Raw genomic sequence first — 26,241 nt, forward strand, 5'->3', positions numbered from 1 at the left:
GTTAACATGTCACATCTGTTCTGTGAAAAGCGGGGTTGACAAGTAACAGTTTGTAGGCACAAGGCTCAGTTACCCGCCACCACGCGTTATTAAAACATGGACATTTTACGGCTAATGTTTCATCACTTTATTAATGAGTTTAATTATTTTTACCAACAAACAAAAACAGTCTCTCTCCCTCCATCCCTCGCTCTCTCTTGCTCTTTACATCGTCTCCATTATTCAACCGTTCTGTTCCCAAAAATGTCATATTCCCCCCCCCCCCCCCCCCCCCCTTGGGCGATAAAACACCAGGATCACAACGAATTAAAACCAATGTGTGGCAGAAAGAGAGGGAAGAAAATAAAATGAAATAAAAAAACAACAACATTAAAACACATTTGACATGTTTTCATTTGAGGAAAACATCTGGAGACGGACAGCTGCGCTCTCTCACTCACACAAAGAGCATGCATTCCCAAAGTCACACACACATAGCATGCATTCCCATAGTCAGTCTCACACTCACACACACACACACACACACACACACATTTCCCAAGTCACTCATTCATACAAACACACACCATACATTCCCCAAGTCACTCACGTGAAGCATACATACACCAAAGTAACAGGTCAGCCAAATTAGCCTACACGCCAAACCTAAGGGGAAAACAAACGACAAAACAAAACACAGATAGCAAAGAAAAAGGATGAAAGCAAGAGCTGACAGACACAGGTGATGCACATCATCTGACATATACAACCCCCCTCCCCCCCGACACAGCAATAATGACAAAGGCCATGCACACTCCTCGTGCATAATCTGTGTGCATAAGCCCCGCCCCCCATAGACGGCCCCAGAGGCGCGTGTAACATTCCCTTCACATTGAAGTTTTAACGGAAACCCATGGTTCCATCTATTGGCCAGCGTGTGTACCTGCATAAGTACGTACATTACATATATACATACATGTACATACATACATATGATCTTTGATTGAAAAAAAAGGAAGAAAAAAGGCCAAAGGTTCCAAAGCCCGTATCAGACGTACAGTATCTTGGATGTGGAACATTTGCATGTGACATTTATGGACTTAATACAAAGGAAAAAAAATATATAATTTGAACACAACCCCCTTTCTCTAAACAGCCTAGTGGGGGGAAAGAACATAAAACAGCCCCCCCCCCGACCCCTTTCAGAGATACAATAAATAAAAGGTTCATCATGACAACATTTATTGGTAGGGTGGAAAAGCCAAAGGCAAACGAGAGAAGTGTAAAATGGAGGGAGAGAGAAGAAAAAAAATGGGGAAAAAAAGAGAGAAACATTTTGTTGTGGTTCGTATTTCTTTTCCCCAACCCTGAAACCCAGGGACTGAAATGAAATCGTATTTACAGACTGAGACTGAGGATAAAGGAGTCCAGTCGCTGCTGCGACCGACCCCGTCTACGAGAAAAAAAAAAAAAATTACAAGAACAATATAATAACAATAATAACAAAAAAAATAACAAAATAAAATAAAAGGTACATGATATTTACAGTTTAGCAGTGAGAGAAGGGGAGGAAGGAGGGAGAGAGGAAGAGGAGGACATTGTAGGAATGGAGGGGAAGGCTCCACCAGTGGTTGAGGTTGCATGTCAGTGAATGTTAAGTGTGCTGTGGCCCGGCTGAGGGTGTGGATGTTTGGGAGAAAGCTGCTAAAACCTAAAACGCAAAAAAAAAAAAAAAGAATTACCAAATTTGTGCACTGCTGCCGTTTGGTATCGATATGGCATAAAACAAAATAAAACAAATTAATAATTCATTCCCTCCACCGTTTGGAGGAATGAACCGACAACATTTAAAGAAGAGTTCAGAATAAAGGGAGTGACTGATAAGTCATGAGCGTCAAGTCTCTCTGCAAGGTGTGTAACAAAACCACCACCATTTTGTAACTTGACGAAACAGTGATTGTCAATGTCGTAGGTCAGGCCTTGAGAGAGAGGCCCTGATGCCCCAACTCTGCAGCCTGCCTGCTCTCCTAACCCCGCATCCCCACGAGTCTCCAGCACCACTGCGCCACATAAAATTTGCTAAAACATATAAATAAAAACATCAAAAAGGGATAAAAGTCAATTGTCATTTGATTATAATACAGGCAATCCTATCTTCTGATCCACATAACACACACACAAACAGGGCAGCTCCACCTCAGACGTCTCCCAAACACCATGGCCTAACCCACCCTTTTGATACTCCCAAACCCATCAGGCTAGACTGGGACCGGGCTGAGAATTGCAGCTTATATCAAGTCCAAAGCATCCCACCGTGAGTGCACCGACGCACCGACACTCTCCTCAAGCCCAAAGCCACAGAATTCCGTCTAAAACCAGAAACGTTTAGTGTCCAGCAAGGACCGAGAGTGATGTAGAGTGTTTTGTGCGTGGATGTGAATGGGTGGGTGAGGAGGGGGTTTGTTCATTTAGAGGAGTTTGGAGCCAGTAGGGAGGTATAGGGTGGAAGAATGGCAAAAGAGGGAGGGGATGGGGGTGAGGAGAAAGAGAGGGAGGGAGGGAGGGAGGGATGGGTGCTCAGGTACTGTTGTTGATGGATCCGGGTGCTGAGCTGGACTGGGCGGGACTATCTGACACACTGCCCTCTGCAGGTGGAGAAAGAGAAGAGAGATTAGCTAGATACACACACACACACACACTTCAATCCAGGGTTCCCACACATTTTTACCAATTCATTTCCAAAACTTTTCCAGAATATTTAACCCAATTTCCAGGACTATATAACAATAATTCAGCTCAATAACAGGTCGCTTACTCCTAAGCGCAATGCCCAAAGACAGGTAGTGTATGCCAGTGGTCCTCAACCTTTTCAGGCTGTGACCCCCGAAATAATCATATTTGAACTGGGGACCCCCCACCCTGGCGATCACTAAGAGTTGAGGAATTTTGTATAACAGTTCTATTGTGAAAATAGCAGATCTACATGCTCACGCAGATCTACATGCTCACAACGCCTCGCGTTGCGAGGCGTTGTGAGCATGTAGATCGGCGATTTTCACAATTTCTGCCTCTAATATTTGACAATTTGGCCCATGTTTAATTTGTAATTTCAGAGGTATTAACAAACAATACTATATAAATATACTGTATACAGTATGTAAGAGTGTGTGTACACACACACACACAATACAAATGGGCATTGTAATGAAGATTCTATTGCTGATACAATACCTACTGTACATGTCATGTATCACAACATACAGTACAACACATCATTTTGTCTCAACTATGATGTAACGGAGGATGATAACGTTATCTTGCACATCTATTCTGTTCTCAATCGCTGTCCCAATTATTATGGGATGCCATTTCATGTTATCTGAAACATTATGCTGTCATCTGCTGATTGCACTGGCTACTTATTGCCATGCCTGCGCTGCGAGGCGTTGTGAGCTTGTAGATCAGCTATTTTCGGCAAAGAGGTTTGGTGTAGAGGGAAAAAAGGGTAGACTAAGTACAGAGTGAAAGGTCAAGTTTATTAAGTATTGACCGTTCAAGTGGTTAAATATCTGAAAACACACATTGACATGAATCCAAAATACACTGCTATCAAACGATATGGAAAACTATATGGAATCTATGAACAGGTTGTGGGGGTCATCTCTCTCTCAACTAAGGGGTCCTTGGACTGAAAACATTGAAGACCCCTGTCATAGCGGTTGTACTTTAGTTGTTATTCTGTGCACAAATTGCAATTTTCCCCAACAGTTCCAGTCCCGAAGGCAGTAAAAGCTGGCTATCAAATCTGCTGTCAAGTGTGTACATACCATGCGAGGCAGGCGACGTCTGTGCACGAGCGTGAGGGGGAATGAGCGTGGAGTTCAAAAGGGGCTGGATAGACAGCTCTGCAGAGAGCACAAAACAGACAAAAAATACATCATTTTTGTCATGCAACAAAGGTTAACTAAAACTCCAGCAGGAGAGTGTTTGTGTGAGAGACAGCTGTATAGAACAAGTGATAGAACAAAAGAGTGAATGAGAGAGAAACAAAGACGAGGAATAGTGAGCAGAAACAATTGGGACATGGAGAAGGTTCAGTGAGAATAAGTCAGACAGTCTAGGAGCAAGGCCCAGGTGTGGGGGGGACTTACCAACAGGGCTGAAGTTGAAGAGGAGTGGCAGCTCTCGTCCACTGGGCAAGCGAGTGTTGGGCTGGCGCAGCTCGTCAAAGAAGGCGTGGGCGCAGGCCTCGAGCGGAGACAGCCGGGTCACAGGCGTGTACTCCAGCAGACGGGAGCACAGCGAGATGGCCTCCGGAGGGGTACGGGGCTTAAACACCTGCGGACGGACAGAAAGGAGAAGAATGAAGATGTATTTGAATGACAGGTTTTAACCTTTATTCTTTAAATTTAAAATAATATGCTTTATGGCAGAGAGGAGAGAATATGGTCCATTTCCCTTGAAAAATGCACCACAACAGGGGTGTCAAACTACTGTGGTGGAATCTCTCGAGGAGTAAGGCACTTTGAGCAAAGATGACAGATCAGTGTTCTTACTCCTATGAGCATCCTTCATCCAGCATCAGCATTCATGCTGATATTCAAATATTATGTCCTGTCTCCTTCCCATCGTAATTTAAATCAGAGACCTTTATTGATCAGTACACAGGAGTATCCAGTAGCTGGTCAGTGTGGCCCTTCCAGACATCATGTGTCATTACTCTAAATATTCAAGCAGACAGTAAAACATAAGTGCAATGTATAATATGAATCTTGCATACTCTTAGCGACTCCTAGGGGCTGGGGCGGCACCTGTCAGCAGGGAGTGTTGAACCGAGTAGGATGGTGGTGTTCTACTGGCAGGTGAGCCATTAGGGTACAGCTGTGGCACGAGAAAAACGTGTGGGAGGGGTAATGGCCATTGGAACCATGGAAAACAATGGAGGCAGCCCGCGAGGGCTCTACTAACATCAGGGAATTTAAGGAGCCCGTTTCTACTACTGTGACGTGAGGCAGGACTACGGCTGCTATGACGCAATCGCCGTTGCTGTCCAAATCGTCAAGCAAACAGCTGTCGGCGAGTGCCAAGCCCTTTTACGGAACGCTTAGTTTCCCATGGCGACATGTCTATACAGCAGACGTTTTAGGCGCAACGTGGAAAGGGAGCTTCTGGCGTAGTACAGACAGCTGCTACGGCGGCAGGTTGATCTATTGATCGCTGATATTTTCCGGTTGCCGTTGTCATCTGCTGTAGCCGCCCAAAGCTTAAATAGCCTAGTATCTCACACTTGTGCACCAGCGCTGCACTGGAGACCACGAGGCACAGAGAATCAGGGGAATCTTAGACAATTTTTATAGTCAATTAAAAGACAAAGTCAAATCATGTATTGTCTTCTCTAAATGCACTGACATGACTCAAAAATACCATTTACTGTAGTAATTAAAAACAGTTAATGTTATTACAGCCAAGGAAGGGACTCAAGCATCAGCGATTTGATGCTCTTTAAAGCATACCCTGGCACACTTAAGTCCACTGGTTGAACGGAGGGACTGTGCTCAAATATTTAAATTAGGCACCATCTGGAACAATAACGTTTTACTGACTGTGCTTAAATTGGGCTGGTACTCACCAATAGAGACTATAGAGTACCAGTTCTGCTGACTTTTATCCACCCAATTACCTTTTTTATGTATGATTACATACTGCCACTTACTGGCAAATCTATGCTTGTTGGAAAGCCGAATGCTGCGGTCTCCTGGTGTACTTGAGAAGATGTCCATGGCATTCATCATTTATATTTGATTTAATGTATTCTTTGGTACAACTACAATCTATGCATATTTGGAAACATGTAGAAATGTACACTAAGATGATACACTTCTTTCTCATATCCCCATATTGGTCAAAACGGCCTGTTTTCTATGGACCATAGCTTACACACAGATCATCATGTTTTCTATGGACCATAGCTTACACACAGATCATCATGTTTTCTATGGACCATAGCTTACACACAGATCATCATGTTTTCTATGGACCATAGCTTACACACAGATCATCATGTTTTCTATGGACCATAGCTTACACACAGATCATCATGTTTTCTATGGACCATAGCTTACACACAGATCATCATGTTTTCTATGGACCATAGCTTACACACAGATCATCATGTTTTCTATGGACCATAGCTTACACACAGATCATCATGTTTTCTATGGACCATAGCTTACACACAGATCATCATGTTTTCTATGGACCATAGCTTACACACAGATCATCATGTTTTCTATGGACCATAGCTTACACACAGATCATCATGTTTTCTATGGACCATAGCTTACACACAGATCATCATGTTTTCTATGGACCATAGCTTACACACAGATCATCATGTTTTCTATGGACCATAGCTTACACACAGATCATCATGTTTTCTATGGACCATAGCTTACACACAGATCATCATGTTTTCTATGGACCATAGCTTACACACAGATCATCATGTTTTCTATGGACCATAGCTTACACACAGATCATCATGTTTTCTATGGACCATAGCTTACACACAGATCATCATGTTTTCTATGGACCATAGCTTACACACAGATCATCATGTTTTCTATGGACCATAGCTTACACACAGATCATCATGTTTTCTATGGACCATAGCTTACACACAGATCATCATGTTTTCTATGGACCATAGCTTACACACAGATCATCATGTTTTCTATGGACCATAGCTTACACACAGATCATCATGTTTTCTATGGACCATAGCTTACACACAGATCATCATGTTTTCTATGGACCATAGCTTACACACAGATCATCATGTTTTCTATGGACCATAGCTTACACACAGATCATCATGTTTTCTATGGACCATAGCTTACACACAGATCATCATGTTTTCTATGGACCATAGCTTACACACAGATCATCATGTTTTCTATGGACCATAGCTTACACACAGATCATCATGTTTTCTATGGACCATAGCTTACACACAGATCATCATGTTTTCTATGGACCATAGCTTACACACAGATCATCATGTTTTCTATGGACCATAGCTTACACACAGATCATCATGTTTTCTATGGACCATAGCTTACACACAGATCATCATGTTTTCTATGGACCATAGCTTACACACAGATCATCATGTTTTCTATGGACCATAGCTTACACACAGATCATCATGTTTTCTATGGACCATAGCTTACACACAGATCATCATGTTTTCTATGGACCATAGCTTACACACAGATCATCATGTTTTCTATGGACCATAGCTTACACACAGATCATCATGTTTTCTATGGACCATAGCTTACACACAGATCATCATGTTTTCTATGGACCATAGCTTACACACAGATCATCATGTTTTCTATGGACCATAGCTTACACACAGATCATCATGTTTTCTATAGACCATAGCTTACACACAGATCATCATGTTTTCTATGGACCATAGCTTACACACAGATCATCGCGGTTGTATTTTTTTCTTCTCCGCATGAAAGAAAATACTTTGAATGGCCGTGAACGGGAGCCGTAAATTAAATCAAATAGAAAAATGCCTTCACAGCTAACCTACATTAGTTATGACAAAACTATGGCAGTCTAAGTGTTAAAAACACTGCCCCACCCTCAGTCATAGAACACATGGTGCACCATATCTGTTCGATGCGTGGACAATGCAGACGGAAAGCTCATATACACCTGACAAAGTATGAAATGCAAACAATATGGTATACGGATACATATCCCTATTTAGATCAAGACCTGAAATCAATAGCACAATACTGTTACCCATTATGTTTTGTGTGCGGTGACTGGCCAAATACCGTAACAGAATTGGTGAACTTTCAGCATTGGGAGCATGAACGCACAAAACAATAAGTTATATTTTGAACAATCCCCTCCGCATCATGGAAGAGTCGACCCACAGTCTCCATGGTGTTGGGAAACTACTTTACCCCAACACACACAGATGTTAACCACTTAAACCACATACTGTTGAGAGGAGTCCTTCAGGGCTCTATAGTCTAGTGTATTTTCTGTTATTGTGGGGAAAGCTTTCGCTTGTCAATCTCCTATTTTCTGTGAAAGCCTTCTCCACTTTAAGTGGTTATCATTTGATGGAGATGGAGACATCAAAGAAAGGCGGTACACAAGAAAGAGTCAAAGTGAGTCCAAGTTTTCCTTTGAAACAATGAAAATTGTCAATGATGCAATAAATCAAGTTTGAATGCAATAATCACTGGAGAAAAAAGGAATTGATGCAAATAGAGAGATGATAGGAACTACCAGCGAGTTCAAAATATTGATCCAGATCCATATCTGTTGGTCAGAAATAAAGGTTCAATATGCGAAACTATGAAGATGGCTTAACTGGTTTTACCAATCAAACTAGGGACTACTGGCTTATAAAGGAACCCATAGATCATATACTTTGCCCAGATTGGATTGGAAAGAAACCCATTGTTTTGTATTGAGAAGACAAAGAACTTCAAACTTCAAACACGAAGCATGCAGGGATTATAGAAATAGAAACTGTACCTTTGTCCACGGGTGTGCTTTGATCTGTGGGAATTTGAACTCTGTGTAGTTGGGGTTCATCTCTCGGATCTGCTCTCTCGTTGGAGTCCCCAATACCTGAGAGAGAGGACAATCAGTTAACATGTTATTCCTTCAGTGACATTTATTGGACATTAAAGTTGTTTTTGTTGTCGGGTCAAAACATAGGAGGAGGGATTTGTAGATGGTCCATACAGGAGAACAGGAGAGTAAAAAGTTCAGTGACCTGTATTGATTTCAGCTCATTCACTTTGTGGAACTACTCCAACCATACAAAAACTCCTGCTCTGTCCTACGTTGGCAAATGGCACCAACTACTATCACAAAGGGATTTCACCACATCTCAAGCCATCTCAGGAGCAGGACTGGTATGTGTAGAAGGAAGGTACTGGTGTAAACTTGGGACAATTAAAGCCTTTTTATTCACAGGTTGGAGGCAAACGACTAACGACTACTATGTGTGTTTAGAATGTCATGTGAGTCAGGAATAAAATGTATGCCCACAAAATTACACTTCAGTGATTCACAAAGTTTTTGGTACAACAGTTTGTTCTCGTTAGCTCTAGTTTGTTCCTGTCAGGGCTTGAGGACAAAGGGTGACAGTGCCTTTGCCATCAGGGCGCCTCAACCTACCAGGAGCTCAGGCTTGATAAATCACTTTCTTATTTTAATTTGGATTCCCTTAACATGTTTATTTCTCACTGCACTTTAAACAGTATATTATAGATGCTAGCGTTTTTATTCCATTGAATTGTTTGTATTTCTTTCCTTACGTTTTATGTAAAGCACTTTGCAATTTAGTTTGAAAAGTGCTTTATAAATAAGGTTATTTTAGTGTGACAAGTGACAGCCGCAATAAGTGCTGTGATTAATCAGTCAAACAGACCGACAGTTAAAGTGTTTAAGGACCTAGAGTGCTAGGAGAGCGAATATGGGCTAACAGGCGTCTACCATCTACCTGTCTTCTCACCTTGATAATCTCTACTAGCTGGTCAACCCCGCTGTCTCCAGGGAAGATGGGCTGACCCAGCAGTAGCTCGGCCAGCACGCAGCCGGCCGACCAGATGTCGATGTTGGACGTGTAGTCGGTGGCGCCGAAGATGAGCTCAGGGGCGCGGTAGTACCGCGAACAGATGTATGACACGTTGGGCTCGCCACGGACCAGCTGCTTTGCACTAGACAGACAAGATGGACATGATTGGGGGATGAGGGCGAGAAAGAGGCGGGGAGAGAGTAAAAAGCAGGTGAGAAATGTTAGAAGCAGCAAGGTTGAGGAGAGAGGAGGTAAAGAGAGGAGAGACTGCATTCAGGAGTGGAGTATTACACTTGAGATAGCCAACGCCTGGGAGATTATAATTTACGATAAAAAACAAGATTACATTTTTACAGACTGGATGCTCTGTTGGATGCATTTCATGTCCGGATGCATTTCATGTCCAGTGTATTCCACAGGCTGACCAGAAAAGAGGAGCACCACATAATATAAAAAGGCAGTAAAAAAGGTAGCGGCTGTTTTGTGTTCTAATGTATCGGGCAGTCAGCTTGCGGGGTCATGGCCTTTTTTCCCTCCCTCAAAATATACCAATTTTTCAAAGTAAACACCAAGAACAGGAAGTGTCAAAACATGAGTCAGATAAAGACAAGTTGTTTTCGTAAATGGACAAGTTACGAAAACAAAAACACCACACACACACACACACACACACACACACACACACACACACACACACACACACACACACACACACACACACAGTCAGCAAACAAAGATAAACAGGCAGACAACAAATGCCCCCAAGTAGACCTGTCACAATTATTACATAATAGTCAAATCGATTTTGTCATAATCGTTTCCATTTAGAACAATGTTCATATATTTTCAAACATTTTCAAAAATAGTGGAAATGGCAGATCTACAAGCTTTCAACATGTCGCGATGCGTTTTGAGCTTGTAGATCTGCTATTTCCACTATCAATGTTCTTTTTAAAGTATAAAGTTGTACAAATGTATTTGTATATTTAGGTTATGTGTCATATCTGCCATGTGCAACTTCAAAGCCTAAAAGCCAAAGAGAAATGTAATTATCGACGACAAAAACACAATTCAATTGTTAATCGCAATTATTTGAGTGACAATAATAGATTGTCATGCAAAATGTCATAATCGTGACAGCCCTACCCGGCTACCCCTGAGGTCCACTCATCTTACTGCTACTCACCTGCCAAAGTCACAGAGCTTGAGGATGGCCGTTTCCGGGTCCACTAGAAGGTTCTGAGGCTTGATGTCTCTGTGACACACGCCCTGGGAATGGATATAGGCCAGACTGCGGAACAGCTGGTACATGTACACCTGAGGGAGGGGGGGGGGGGGGACACACAAACAGACCTGTTGGTTGGGGTAGAGTGCAAAGTGCTGCCATTTGACAATTTACACATACTGTACAAGTGTGCCAGAAATCCTTCCAGCATAATGGCGAAGGAGCAGTTTAACCACTTGAACCCTAGTGTCCATATTCTGTCTGTGTCATAATAGGCAAACAATCTGTGAAAATATGCAAAAATTAGCAGATCTACATGTTTGTGAGCTTGTAGATTGGCTATTTTTGGTTAAGATATTTAGTGTAGACGGGGCCTAATACAGACCCCATGGAGGACAACATGGTCAGGTCAAGTACAATATGGCCCACAGGATGATTTGAGGGGAAATAAATGTGTATTCACAAGCATTTTATGTATCTGGGTTCAGCAGACACATTCTCCCCCATTCCACTGTGTGTGCAGTCTGCTGCGCTGGCAGATCGTGGTGTGTACTTACACAAAACATTAGGCAGCAGTTAACCACCCGCTGTTCACAAGCAAGTCTTGAGCATAACATTAGATGCAGTTGTGTAGCCTACATTTACTATTCGTTTCAATAGGTCTACAATACATTTATTTTGCTAATGTTCCATTTCAAATGGTTTATTAATTCAAGGGGCTCCCAAAAAAATCCCAAAAGCCAAAATGGCACCTTTTTCTCTCTTTTTTGTTGTCTACTACTGTTAGTTAATATCAATCAGAGATGCTTTCTAAGCAATCTTTTTTTAGATATTTTGGGGGCTTTTTGCCTTAATTGATAAGATGACAGTAGACTGACAGAAATGGGAAGAGAGAGAAGGGGATTGACACGCAGCAAAGGTCGTCGGGATCGGGAGTTGAACCTGTGACACGCAGCCTAGGTGCGCGGACGGCTAACTAGCCGTCCGGGCCTAGGCAATCTTTTTCATAAGAAACAACATTCTGAAAGTTAATAACTTATAGGCAAAACTGAGACAAGTTGAAAAAATGAAGGCAATGGAAGATGCTGGAGCTCGTACACAACTGCTCCAGTCTGAACTAAGTCACATTTTGCCCAATCTGGCCAGGCAGTGACTGTGACCTAAAACGAGTTCGACACCCCTAGAGTCTACAGTACGTACACCGAACTGTGGAGGGGAGAGACCATTCTGTTTGGTATAGTGCTCTTCTATTGAGACATTTAGATCGTGTCAAAGGTCATGTCTCACCTAGACACAAGATCTGACACAGGTTTTGACCTGATGGTGAGGATTCAATTTATCCCCTGAGCAAGCAGGCAGACTATTAGCTCAATGGGGAAAATGTCAGTACTTGAACAAGGAACCGTGTTCAAAGCCAGGGTAGAAAAGAAAAGTTAAAAACTGCAGCTTTAAATTGATTACTTCCATTAACAGTTGTTATTCTGGGATTCCAATTAATGACACAACGTCACTCTGAGTGTGACTTCACTGTGGCAGGAGTGGTTAACTAGAGATTACTCGCAAACTCATAAATAACAGCACAAATCTACCAAAGGATATCTAAAAAAAGAAAAAGGAAAGAAGAAAACCCATCAGAATTCTGTTATATTCAGATATTTATAGAAGCAACACATCCCTAACATCTCTGTGCTTGTTTGCTCATGTAAGGGTTTGCTCTCTGTGTGTGTGTGTGTGTGTGTGTGTGTGTGTGTGTGTGTGTGTGTGTGTGTGTGTGTGTGTGTGTGTGTGTGTGTGTGTGTGTGTGCGTGCGTGCGTGCGTGCGCGCTGCAGGTGTCTGCGTGGATGTCTCAAACTGCCAGTCACTGTGGCCTGTTAACAGTGGGGTTTTCGACACATTGTGTAGGTGGGTGTTGAGGGGTGGTATGTGATGGATGCAGCCTGGAAGGAAGGGGGGGTGGGGGGACAGGGGGTGCTGGTGTTAAACCCAAGAGAAGTCAGACAGACGTGCATGCTAGGCTGCCAAGGAAAGATAGGAGACAGGGGTTGTTTTTTGGTTTTCTAAGAACACAAAAAAAATAACAACAGCAGAGAATAAACATTGTTACTGTAAAAAGTGATCCGCCGTCACCAAAACCACCCCCGCACCCGTGTCTTCACACCAGAGGTATCAACATCCAACCTCCCCTCTCCTTCGGAAAAGAACATCATAATAAGCGGAGCTGAAAAACCAAGTCGCATCACACAATCTTGTGGCGTGCACCCGGAAGCATTTCCCATGTCAAATCTTCATCATCATAAAGTATTATCGTCAACATCACAGTCATCTACGCAAAGCATAGAGAGCAGAACGGCCACAGATTGCAATAAACCAAAACAGACACAATAAGGGAGAGACCAGAGGAAGACACAGCAGCGAGGAGAGGCGTCTTAATAGTGGTGAGGGGGAGAAGACCTCCAGACACAGACACACACAGGTGTCGCACCAAATTCTGGGCCCTGGGTACAAGGATTCACTGCGGGCCCCCCATGGATGGGAATGCATTATTATGCATTATTTTGTGCTTTAACCATTGATCAACAAATGTTTTTTTGTTGATGTTTCTATGTCAGTGGTGCTCAAACCTTTTCATGTTAAGGACCCCCAAAATGATATGTATTTGGCCACAGACCCCCATCTCAAAATATTTAGTTCCAGGGACCACCCCAGAAGCAAAATTTGAGTTACAAATGTTCACTTAAAAAAGATATTCAAAGATTTGCACACATTTTCATCACTTTTCAAAAATAGCAGATCTACAAGCTCGCAGCGCGGCACTCGGTTCCGTGCCGCGCTGTGAGCTTGTATATCTGCTATTTTCCAATAGCTAAAGTATAAAATAATTAAGGCCCCTCCACCTTGGGCCCTAGTAACTCAGTCCCACTTTTCTCCCCTTGTGACGCCCACACACACACACACACACACACACACACACACACACACACACACACACACACACACACACACACACACACACACACACACACACACACACACACACACACACACACACACACACACACACACACACACACACACACACACACACACACACACACACACACACACACACACACACACACACACACACAGTAATGGAACGGTGTCACTGGAAGAGGAAAGACGCTTGGAGAGATGAGAGGAGGAGGAAGCAGGGGATGACAGCGTATAGACGAGGAGGTGGAGAGAGATAAGGAGGTAGGGGAAGATTGAGAGAAACGTTAGCTGAGGGCACAGCCTTGTGTGTTCAGTAGGCATCCACAGGGGAGACGCAGGGCGGGGAGGAGAAATGGGCCATGAGACAGCTATAATGTCCTTCCCGCAGCTACAGACAGACATGCACACACACACACACATGCGCCCTTTTAGACAGGCAAACGAGTGTACTGCAAACAGAATGAATTCTCTTGGGACCAGCGTTCTATTCCTGCTTGGAAAATACTTAAAACAGTGTGGTACCTGCAAAACTGCTTTAAAAAAAAAGGCCCTGTGAAACACTTGGTGATTTTTACTACATCCACAGGCCGTGAACTAACAACATGTTTTCTCCTCCCAGTTCACCCATTGATCTCAAAGAACTACTGTGTGGGAGGAACGGAAAAAGATCCTGCTCTGCTCCTATTGGATGAGAGGTAGGTGGAGGTGGGATGTTTCCCTCCGTGGGAGTTCACCTGCACTCGAGTCTGGCATAGCGAGACGATCAGAGATCTCTGCCTGCTGACATGTCTGGTGATATCTAAATTCAAAGAGTGGGCTAGAACTGGGTGGAAACCATTCGGAAATGTAAAAAGAAATGACAGCATCACAGAGAGTTCCTTCATTTAGGATGCTATCAGGATGGTCGCAGGATTGTTCCGGCTGTTTTTTTTTTCTGTGGCCAGGGGTTCTTGAGGGGGGGTCCCCAGCAAAATGTATTAATACAGCATCACAAGATAGCAGAAATACATGCTCACCGCTGCGAGCTTGTACATCTGCTTTCTTTGGAAGAAATGAAAAAAGAAAATCTTAACACAAATCGTCTCTTCTGGGGGTCCCTGGCACAAAACATTTTCAGATGGCCAAATATATATCAATTTGGGGGTCCTTGGCATGAAAATGTTTGAGAAATGACCTACCTAAAACATCAAAATGGGTCCTTGAATGAATGAAACGTGCCGGGACTCACCTTAACATAGATGATGGGGATGGTGGTCTTGGCCTTGTTGAAGTGCCGAGCCACCCTGTACACCGTCTCTGGGACAAAGTCTAGGACCAGGTTTAGATACACCTCGTCTTTCTGCACGACAAGGATGAGAGGTCAACGTGGAAGAATCAACAAACCCAAACACAAAAACGACATACTGTACAAATGATAACAGACAGATGACGACGTGTGAAAGCGACCAAGTTCACGTCTATTTCAAAGTTTCAACATTCTGAAGGAGAACTGATTGGAACGAGGGAAGGGTTATCAAATAGTCATTAATTAATCGAAATTAGTTTTCCCTGGTCTTACTACCACCTGGTGGTAGATAATGCGATAACTATCTAATGTGTTAAAAATGAATGTTAATTTCTGCATGTGCCCGCACACAAGATATAACTAAGGAAGTAAACTTGATGGCTCTTGTGTGCGGGTATGTACACAAGAGTATATTCTTTTATACATTTTCACTCGGTTGTATTCAGAATTTAGGTTTAAAATCATGATCACATTATGTCTGTGTTTTATGAGGAAGGAATTCATTATAGTAGTAGTGAAAACCACGAATGGGTAATAATAGTATTTTTGCTTGAAAGTCCATCCCTAATTGATGCACAGATTGACAGTTAAAAGTGTCTATGTGTTACAGCAGTTATAACAGGTTTACAGGATAAATTAAACCAGTGTGAACCTGGGAAGGGAGTCAGTTAAAATGCTAAACCCTCCCCTCCATGTTTAGCATTTGAGCTACTATGGCCCCAAACTACTATTCCAGGACAGAATTACTGCGATTTGACACTCCGCTCTTTTAAAACTATTTGTTTACCTAGATTCTGTATTAACTATAAAGCTAACTAAGCTAACAAGTTAATTGTTTTCTTTGTTTACCTTAAAGCACTTTGTACTTTTCTGAAATTGATATACAAACAAAGCATAATGAGCTTAGACATGAGAAAGCACAAAAACATCTTAAACCCATTTGATTTGTGAGGCATAGACCTTGTTTTGCTGTAGTACAGCCGTCAGGCTGTGAATCATTCTTAATGTATGTGTGATTAAGTGGCCGGGCGTGGCAGCGCATTTCCCCTCCAGAAAAGTACTGCTTTCCATAACTAGTCACAAGCGCACATACACACCTTCTCTCCGCTTGAGTAGAAGAAGTAGCGTAGCCTCACTATGTTGCAGTGGTCCAACTTCCTCATGATCTGTAGTTCTCGGTTCTATGAGGAGAGACAGAGGGGTGATTTCATTAGGCCACAACGTTTCGGTTAGATTGCACGGTGACATTTCACAGAACCATAGCAGCCAAAATGAATTGCTGTTATCATTGATCTTGGAAGTGGGAGTGCCAGGATAAGAAACGGTCCACCAAAGAGGATTAGAGGAGAAAAAGTACATTTGAGCAGGGTCTTGTGTTGAGGCACAATGACCAAGAAAGATTCCAGTGCAGCGCAAGAAAGGGCAGAGCCTTAGCAGTTGTCTGATGCCATCTGTGACACTGTTTTAGAAAGCACAATGGAAGTCGGAGGGCTGTTCGAGATCTAAAATGAGACAAATTACTTTAAACGTCATTTCCTACCCTGCCTAGTGTAATCTAGCTCAGAGGTAGATAGTTTCTTTGATAAGCACTTAATGGTTTAGATGCAATATCAATAAAACCTAAAACCTATTTGACATTTAAACACACCAAAGGATACCTCTCATTTGGCGTTGCAGACACAACAGTGCTATAACCCGAGAGCAGCACTGCATTATCAGCTCGCTATTGCACCGACAATGCCTCGTCAGACACACAAGACATTACCTGGCACAACTTGAAATATATAATCGTTGCTGTCGGTCAGAAACCTTTGATGGACATATTTGACCTTTTTTCGTATAATGAACACCCTACTTGATCATAATGAAGTCACAGTATTCCAACCGACAGAGACTAGACTGTGTGTCTACAAAATCATGCACCCCGTTGCCAACGAGACAAGCTCCTGTAACAACAGCATAATTAAAATGACATGTGCATGGATTAAAGCAAAAATAAAATGTCAGGACTGAAGAAATTCTGGCCAAGCCGCCAAGTCCTAATATGCGATTTGTGAGACAGCATAAAAGGAGCCCCCATACACCAGTGCTGTGAGTCATAAACAATTTGCACAATATGTAGAATTCTGATGTTTTGGTAACCATACAGCCAACCAGCTGAAGACAATGGAGACTGATGCTGAAGTACCAACCCTGACAAAAAAGGAGTTTGTATTTAAAAACAAAATTACAAACACCAGAGGGTTAACCTTTGCTTTTATGAAAAACCTGAAATCATTAGGAGTTTCTGGAAGATTGAACATGCATCGTATTGCTAGCTTGACTATTTCAAATACACTTTAATCTTAAAATATAACCGAAAATCTACAGGCTTACAACACTTTGTGCTGCCACGTGTTGTAAGCTGTTAGATTGCCTATTTTCGGTGCATATAAATAGATCGAATCCATAGAAGACATGCAGACTTCTATTAACAGACTCCAAATGACTGTAATCAGTCGTGACTTTAATCCATGCATGTGTTGGCAATACCTTAAATCTCTTGTCCTGGAGAACCTTCTTGATGGCCACCATCTCCTGGCTGTCGATGAGGCGTGCCTGGTACACCACGCCGAAGGAGCCGTTGCCGATCACCTTGATATCCGTGTACGACACTTCCTGTGGGCGGTCGGGGCCCTGGCCGGGTGTGGCCACCACCGTTGTCACCTTGCCACTGTCACCTGGTGGGAAAAGTGACACTGGGTTAAGCATACTTTGTCCTATTGTGAGAAATTGCAAATCTACAAGCTCACAACGACCACCGTTGTCACCTTGCCACGGTCACCTGGTGGAAAAAGCGACACTGGGTCAAGCATACTTTGTCCTATTATGAAAAACTGCAGATCTACATGATCACAACGTGGTGCATTGTGACGGCGACGCTTAATCATTTGTACTTTAACCTAATATGGAGCCGAGGCTGTGCAAACACCACAGCAATGATAGTCCAATAGATATTTGGGGTCAAAATGAAAGGCAAAACTTGTTGATTTTGCAGAGCTCAATTATTTTATTGCACTTTCTATTTTAATATTTTCATACGGTCTACGTATTTGTCACAATGTAGTGGGCGTCCTCAAATACGTCTACTGATGCGAATATTCAATGGTCATTAACAGCGGAAAATAAAACTGCCATATACAATGCCATCATGTGACATATTGTGCTGCACAATTACCAGCTGATATTTAATAAAGTTGAACTATAATCTAATTTCAACACAATAATTTAAGGAAACACCCGGGGGAGTGCAAAATGCAGACTCCAAGACGTTTGTGTGTCTGTGTTCCGTTGTACAGAGCTCGCAGTCGATCAAGCCTGGGCCTGGGTTTTTATAGGTGTACTTGTGCATACCAGTTATATTTTCTTACTTTACTCCGAGATTTAGTCAGATAGACCTTTATTGATCACGTGGGGGAAATTCAGTTGTCATGGCAGAACAGGGCAGCTAATGAAGAGAATACAGATGGAGTAACAAATAATAATACTTTTTGTTCTTATTGTCAAAATAACAGCCTGGCTTCCATGTGGCCAGTCTGTAACGTCATCACATCTTCTTCAGTACAATGGTGTAAGTCTGTGGTTCTAAGTACCCCCATAACTCTAAGAGTGTACACATGGACTCAAATGGACCCGTGGTTCCATTTGTACACTTTTAAGAGTCACAGACAAGTAAGGGTCAATTTGGATCCCCCTCAAGGAACCCAGAGAGTCCCTGGACCCTACTTTGAGAACCACACTGGCGTAAGTTTCAATCTGATCCAACCGCTAAAGTACTTCCATGGCCTTCGGGCAGAGAGCACAAAACCTTTGGCGCCGAATGGTCCAGCGGTTTGCAAGATCAACCCCACCGGACAGAATCCCACACCCATATTAGACGGCTCGCCTGCAACAATGTGTCACATCGTTAAAAACTTGGATCACGTATCAGACAACAGAAATGTTGCAATAACTTGAAAACAGTTACATACCATGTGTAACATGGCTACCTGCAAAGCTCTGACCCGCTACCAACAGCCCTGAGGAGAGAGAAGCTAAACGCTGACAAGCGCTCCCTGTGTCTCTTAACGGCCATGACCTCAAACACAGCAGGCTGCTGGCAGACACGCATCAACCAGCTGGTAATGAGCTCCTCGGCCTTCCCCTCACCATTACAGACTTAAGTTGGTGATTAATTGCGATTAACGATTTAATTGTGTTTTTGGCACTGAACATTGGAACATATTAATGATAAACTTAATTTCTACAAGATCTACAAGCTTACAACTTGCCACAAAGTGATGCTTGTTGCTGCTATTTCAGCTATTTTTGGAAAATATTTGAAAACGTATACACTTTTTTAACATGGAAAGTAACGATTATTGCGATTATCTCAATAATTGCGCTTAGGTGATCATGTATTAATTGTGACAGGCCTTTTCCCCACATCACCATGCTCCCCCACACGGAGGAAAACTAGCACATAGGCCCCATCCTAGCTCCACAGCAGTCACCTTGTGACCTCACCTCGGTGGCCCTGTTCCAATACTAACACACACCATGCTCCCTCCACATAACAAAAAGAGAGATCTAGAAATGCATGGAAGCTAGGTGCATGGGTGAGACAAATAAAAGCCCAGCAGTCTCGTTAGAGGTAACTTTGCAGGAGGTGAGCTGTGAGGTGTGTGTGTGCTCCAAACGTACAGGGGTCAGGGATGCTGCGGGCTAATGTTCCACCAGGAAAACAGGCGAAGTGAACTGCTCACAATCCAACATTGAGTGACAGCCAAAACAGTGACTCGGTCTGTGCGTGTGTGTACCACGTGCAGTGTCATGATTGGGAACGGATCTGACTGACAAATCAGCACCAGAAGCCGACATGGGTAAAAAGAGGGAATGCTAGGTGAGAGGCCTGTTGCCAAACAGCTTGTCAGAGCCTGTGATAAAATTGCACGGACAGCAGCACGCAGCGCACATGCATTCGTCAATACCACTGGCTATGCATCATTAAATGGGAGCTCTCAATCCAATCGTCAAAAGCCACAATCGTCTGTCTTTGCAATACACATGGACACAGCTGCGTTTTGACAGCCCCGATACCGACACCGTTTTAAGTGGGTTGAGCTACAGAACAACCTGAAGCTCAACCCACATAAAACAGTTGAAATGTTAATGAGCTGCAAATCCCCTCCCCACAATCACGCCTGGTAATGAACAACACGGCTGTAAAGGCCCAATTCTTGGGCACCACCATCGCTCTCAAATGGGAGAAGAAAACATACTCCATCATGTCATCTGTGTATTAATGGCATTATGCTTAATTTCAGATAGACCTAAAATGTCCTTTGTCACCTTTTGTGAATGTTTACTTTACATTTTTGTTATTTGGATTTGTTTCACTTGACCACACAAACATTGAGAATGTTATTTAGATACAGATGTTGTTTACACTCTGCTTATGTTACCATTTACATTTTGTTGAATAGTAGTAGGGTTCATGCCATTTAGTTGGATTTCAACTTGTTAAGTTATACTCTGGATAAGAGAGCATCCGCTAAATGCTCATTTAATACATTGTAGGGAAGGGTGACAGAGGGGGATGACACTCAGTAGAGTATAGCACCTCCGGGCAGATTTGAGCCGGGGTCAGCTATGAAAAGGACTATGGTCTCCTTTATGTTATATGCACTCCTCCTATTACTCAGTGACACACTGGGGCAACCCAGACGATGTTCTTTCTATGAGAGCCATGGAAACTCGAGGTCCCCGGTCCTCTTGACCAACTTCTATAGAGCCACTGTAGAAAAAGCATCCTCTCCTAAGTCTTCATCCATCAACTGTGTGGTTCAGCTCAGCCTCCACCCTCACTAAAAGGACAGACTGCATTAAGTCGTGCACACAGCAGAGAGACAAACAGGACAACACCAGCTGTCAATCAATGAGCTGTACGATGCCAGGGCCCATAAGCATGCTGGCAAGATTGCCACTGACCCCTCTCACCCAGGCAACCACCTGTTTGGGGAACTCCCCGCGGAACAGCAGTTCATCAGAACAAGGACCACACGCCACCTGAACAGCTTCTTTCCAAGGGCCATTTCCCTACTCAACATGCCATTTAACAATGGGAGGCAATGACTACCTTCCTATGTATGCACTTTATTCTACTTAACCCACATTTTTTGCTTTATTCTTACTACCCACTTTTTTTTGCTTTATTCTTACTACATATTGTGTATAGTTTACTCCAAGTGCACTTATTCCGAACATACCCACTCTGTAGAGGTGTGAATTTTCAATGGACGATTACAATTCACCTGTTGATATTTTTGTAAAAACTGTGTTCTCGCCCCTGATACTTTTGTAAAAACTGTGTTCTCGCCCCTGTGTGTGTGTGTGTGTGTGTGTGTGTGTGTGTGTGTGTGTGTGTGTGTGTGTGCGTGCGTGCGTGCGGCAAGCTATAATCGATTATGTAACTACTGTGAACACTGCATCAATGGGCGGCGGTGCATCTTAGAATCGATATTTAAGTACTTTGTCTTTTTATGCTGACCTGTCAAGAAATTCATGCATCTGTGAAGACATACTCAATGTTTTTCGGCAATACCGCGGTTCAACACCTCTCTAGTAGAGCATTTTCATTAAGTGAATCCCAGTAAGTGGCAGACAGTAATCGATAACTTGGCCCATATGACTGAGTGAGCTCATGTCTCTCACTCTGCCTTTGCATAACCTTAGATTCCTGTGGTCACTCGCTGCACATGAAGGGGAGGTCCTACAGTCCAGCTCTACCCTGCTGCTGCCTTTTAGCATCACTTTTGACCTCTTTAAACAAGTTGAGTCCGAGGGGAGCACATTAAATATGGAGTAGCTGTGGCATGATAGGCCCCTGAATAATGAATGCAAAAATGAGCACTCCGACCAGCTGTCAGTGAAGAGCTTTGCTTTCTGTGGAAACGTACGCATGTCTGATGATTACGAGGCAAAGAGGACGAGACACGAGAGCAGAGCAATTTCCAACATGGCCAGACAGTTTTTAATTAATCAGGTAGTGAACAGATCCTTTCTAAAAATAACAACTCTAGTACACTCATTACGTCTCATGGCATGGCCATATATGTCTAGTGTCTACTCAAGAGTTTGCTAATTACCAAAGTGGTGGCATCTAAGGAATAGTGATAGTGTGTTACCAGTGGTGTGTTGCCTGAAACTGGACAGAGACGGCAATACACTCAAGGAATATGACGTAACTGAGGATGAATCAATCCAAACCCTACTGGTGCCGCGTGCCGGCCCTTGTAATTCATAATGAATGTTTGCAGCCTGCCCCTGTCCAATGTCTATGTAATAACTAAACGGAAAGTACAAAGTGGCCTGGGCCACATATTCTGGAATGAATTAATCATAAACTATGAAGTATGAACCAACAGCAACATTAAGACAGTTTTTAAAACATATATAAGCTAGCCATGGCTAATAAGCCCAAACACATGAGCTTCATTCATAATTTCATCTAAATTAGATATTCATTGTTATTGCTTCAAATACAAACAATGACATCCTCTGTTTCACAAACTAAGGGCTTCAGATAACACATACAACTTCAATGATGTTCAATGACTCTTAATTTTCATGCCAGTAATCAATAACACATGTCCCATTTGGCATTTGGTAGAAATCTGATTTTGAAAAATGAAATCTCTCCACTTCACCCAATCTGTACACCGGAAACTGCAAAAACTCAACTCTAAGTTATGACTGTAACCCAGGATGCAGTTACTGATGCCGACCTTCTGTCTGACACTGTCCTGCCTCATGTTTCCCAGTCTCTGCATTCGCACCTCGCAACTCAAGTGTTACTTCTAGCATCCTCGAAAAACAAGTCTGCAGTGGCCAACGCAGCACTTTCTTGTTTTGAGGGAATCTGCGAGGTGCGAGACACCATCAACGGGGGAACAATGCTCTCTCAGCCAGGCACACCTGGGACGGAACACTGTGAGCAAAAAGAAAACCTTTAATGTCCATTCAAAGACAAGAAAATGCAAAACATGGTGAACCAACAACAAAAATCCAATATATCAACTGCAGCCATTTACCTTAAGGTCTCACATGTATCTAAGCATCTTATGTGGGAACATTGGCCCACACTGAGGGCACACCTGACTGAGGCACATTTTTTGTTCTTAATTTAATGACCATCCCTTATTTCTGCCCTGTTATCTTGATTACTCCCAAACATACCCTCCCCCACTCCTCATCTTTCTTTTTATTCCATATCACCTCAAAAAACACACCAGCCCAGGAGGTTTAAACTGTTGAGTTTAACTCTTTCACATTGCTATAAGAACTGCCAGGGCTGGTCCAAACTTGTGATCTCCAGCACATCAATAGCATGGTTAGAGGGGTGTGAGGCTTATGAATTTCAACAAATGGGTTTGCCTATATTATGCTTGCATGTTGCCCACTAACTATACTGAATACAGATTGTGATAATGCAATATTCCAGCTATGGTCTCTCCCAAGTATGCCCTTGTCAACACCTCTGTCCCCCTTTCAGATACTCAGCCAACTGCCACCTCGGTGAAGCCAGTCTATTGGACAGGGCATACATACAATAAATTCTTGTCATCACACCAAATGAAACACCACAAGAGGCATCTTTTGTTTTGTTGTAGAACTGCTGATAAATTGCCTGCTTCAAAATAGGGAGAAAGTACTTTATTTTTAGTAAAGACATACAGTAGGTTGTTGTTGAGTATTGTCAATCTATCTACCAGTACAAACTATGTGATTTACAGCAAATTAATTCAGGAACTGGTCTGATTGGTGCTGCTATTGTTGACGGGAGCATTTCATAAGCAACAATCTGGAGTCTGACTGCAGCTACAGTAAACGCTTACATGGTTGAGGCACTTTATTTTTACTGTCTTGGGAGAAAATCAGCAGCAGTTATCCATTTGACTTCAGAGCCAGTTTAGCTATTTTTGTTCTTTTTCAGACTGTGCTTATACAACTATATCAACAAGACATGTTTATATACATGCCAACACACACGACATATGGCTAGTAGACTGTACATCATCGGCTAACGTCCGATAGCGGTGAAGCAATCCCCACATGCAATCGCAACTTTGTCAAAGTGAATGGCAGCTAAAGACGTTGGGTTATTAACGTTAAGTTAACGATCCAAGAGTTGTACTATCGTTCACCTAGTCTACGGACACCTAACGTTAGCTAGGCAAGACCAGACTGGACAGGGGACGACGCCTAAACCCCCTTCATTTTCATCTCTCTCGACCCTCTCGCGTCGTTAACAGGCTAGCTATCTTAATCTCTGATCAAGGACGGGTTCAAATATTATTTAACGCTATGGAATCCACACAATGTCCGTGTTAACGTTTGAATTAGACCCATTTTCCTCACTAAAATGTCACTATGTTTGCCACTAGCCCGGTAACAGCAGCTGACGTTAGCTAGGCTATGAAAGCCCTTGATGGCAGCAGAGCCCCATACTGAAAAACATAGCCTAGTACTAGCGTTAGCCTGCTAACTAGCTAGCTGGGATCTAGAAACAAGACACCTAGGATTCAACACGTATGTCACAACTAAGCGTCATATTGCGCTTCAGATGTGATGTGAGTGTGGCCCTTGAATTGTAAAACCGATCTGTTGTCGCGTAAAAAAAAAAAATAAATTTACATGTTTTCAAACGTAAACTTTTTTTTATGCGGAAAATAGTGTAGCGTCCCCATATCACTTGTTAAAAAAGAGGGACTTTAATTATGTCCGGGCCCCCATGAAACTACAGGCTTCACACTTCCGAACGTACGCGGCGTCACTGACCCATCCTTGGCATCTTTATTCCAGGCTGACCGTTGATCGTAAGCTAACGGCGCTAACGTTCGCTAAACATCACAAAAAGCCGAGACGGTCAACGTTTTGTCACCAGATTGTCAATTATATCGCATAACGGCTAATTTCGCCAACTGGGTTACGGTACGATTGGTGTGTAATACTTACGGGATAGCTTCAGATTTCCAAAGCTCGTCGAGCTGCTCCCACTGGCCTGCGAAGCCCCGGTCTTTCCTGCCGCACTCCCACCGGCCACCGACGACCCTCCACCGGCTGCTGCGGCCCCGGGAGCTCCTGGAGGCTCAGCGAATGAGCTCGTCCTGGGCCGCCCGCTGCCGCTCATATTTGTGTTAACTAAAAGCCGGGGCAGGGGGGAGGTAATCGCTATGAAGAGCCAAGCGGGCACAGACTGGAGCTATATTTCCTTTTAAAGATTCGATATAAATGAAACTGCACTGATAGCGTTTCGTATGCTAGCCTGTAGTTCGTCTCCCCCTTTCTTCTTCTGTGGAGCGCTGTTGGCTGGGGGGACCGGGGGACTGCACGCACGACGACGTACAGACCGCGTTGACTTATGGGAGATGAAGTTTTCTATGACCTTAGCGGTCGGATTTGACTCGCTGTGTCGCTGTGTGTGGAATAAACCAATGAAAAAGCTAAAACTACCGGAGTGTCTGTCTTTTTAGTTTATATAAATATAAATATATATATATATATATATATATATATATATTTTTTTTTTACTGTAGCAGCAATTTTATATATTACAGCTGCTGCATGAAGCTTCTTTTTTATTACATTGTTGTAAATAATTCATGTTCTTTTGTTGCAGTGAAATGCACCGACATCACTGAGGCAAAATTCCTTTCATAACCGGACAACTTCTGAACCTAAAAGACAACTGTCAAAGTGTACGAAATAAAATGTACACTAATAAATGAACGCATCATAAATGAAGGCAGTAATCATCGTTGTACTACAACACCGGCATTCGTCCAAAAAACTACAAGTTCCATAACAAATGCGCGTGACTTATGACTGATGTATTACTTAGCCAATCACATATCCCTAAAAGTCGAGGGCTAGAGACGGAGGCGGGCCGACGTTGTCTCAAGAAAGGGGAGACTAGTATCCGGCGGGCAAACGCGGTAAATAAACGTTGTATTTTCACGCGTTGAAAGGCAGTTTAACCATTGCGGCTTTTAAATTGTGCATTTCTTTGGACCGCGGTCGATGTAACATGTCGGCGGGAGGAGCGGCTCGTTGCGCGGAAGGCACGGCGACAA

At 43.0% G+C, this 26,241-nt stretch overlaps 1 protein-coding gene across 1 annotated transcript; it reads right to left on the minus strand.

The window, feature by feature from the left end:
- Positions 1-285: 285 nt before the first annotated feature.
- Positions 286-25,434, minus strand: gsk3ab (glycogen synthase kinase 3 alpha b). Its single transcript, XM_080745482.1, has 10 exons — positions 25,124-25,434; positions 17,621-17,808; positions 16,186-16,269; positions 15,032-15,142; positions 10,791-10,921; positions 9,542-9,746; positions 8,554-8,649; positions 4,131-4,317; positions 3,807-3,884; positions 286-2,624 (listed from the first exon to the last, which is right to left on the minus strand). The coding sequence occupies exons 1-10, from the start codon at positions 25,296-25,298 to the stop codon at positions 2,557-2,559; spliced, it is 1,323 nt and encodes a 440-aa protein (XP_080601608.1). The 5' UTR covers positions 25,299-25,434; the 3' UTR covers positions 286-2,556.
- Between the last annotated feature and the right edge of the window lie 807 nt (positions 25,435-26,241).

This window comes from Nannobrachium achirus, assembly GCF_963921795.1.
Source record: "Nannobrachium achirus genome assembly, chromosome: 2".
In the NCBI taxonomy this organism is placed as follows: domain Eukaryota; kingdom Metazoa; phylum Chordata; class Actinopteri; order Myctophiformes; family Myctophidae; genus Nannobrachium; species Nannobrachium achirus.

What these genes read in the sequence shown, in the direction of transcription:
- gsk3ab (XM_080745482.1), bottom strand. Translation starts at nt 25,298, where the DNA reads ATGAGCGGCAGCGGGCGGCCCAGGACGAGCTCATTCGCTGAGCCTCCA. An exon ending in TGGAAATCTGAAGCTATCCC is followed by an intron (nt 17,809 to 25,123) that starts GTAAGTATTACA and finishes TTTTCCCACCAG; the next exon opens with GTGACAGTGGCAAGGTGACA. An exon ending in AAGCTCTGTGACTTTGGCAG is followed by an intron (nt 9,747 to 10,790) that starts GTGAGTAGCAGT and finishes TTGTCTGTCTAG; the next exon opens with TGCAAAGCAGCTGGTCCGTG.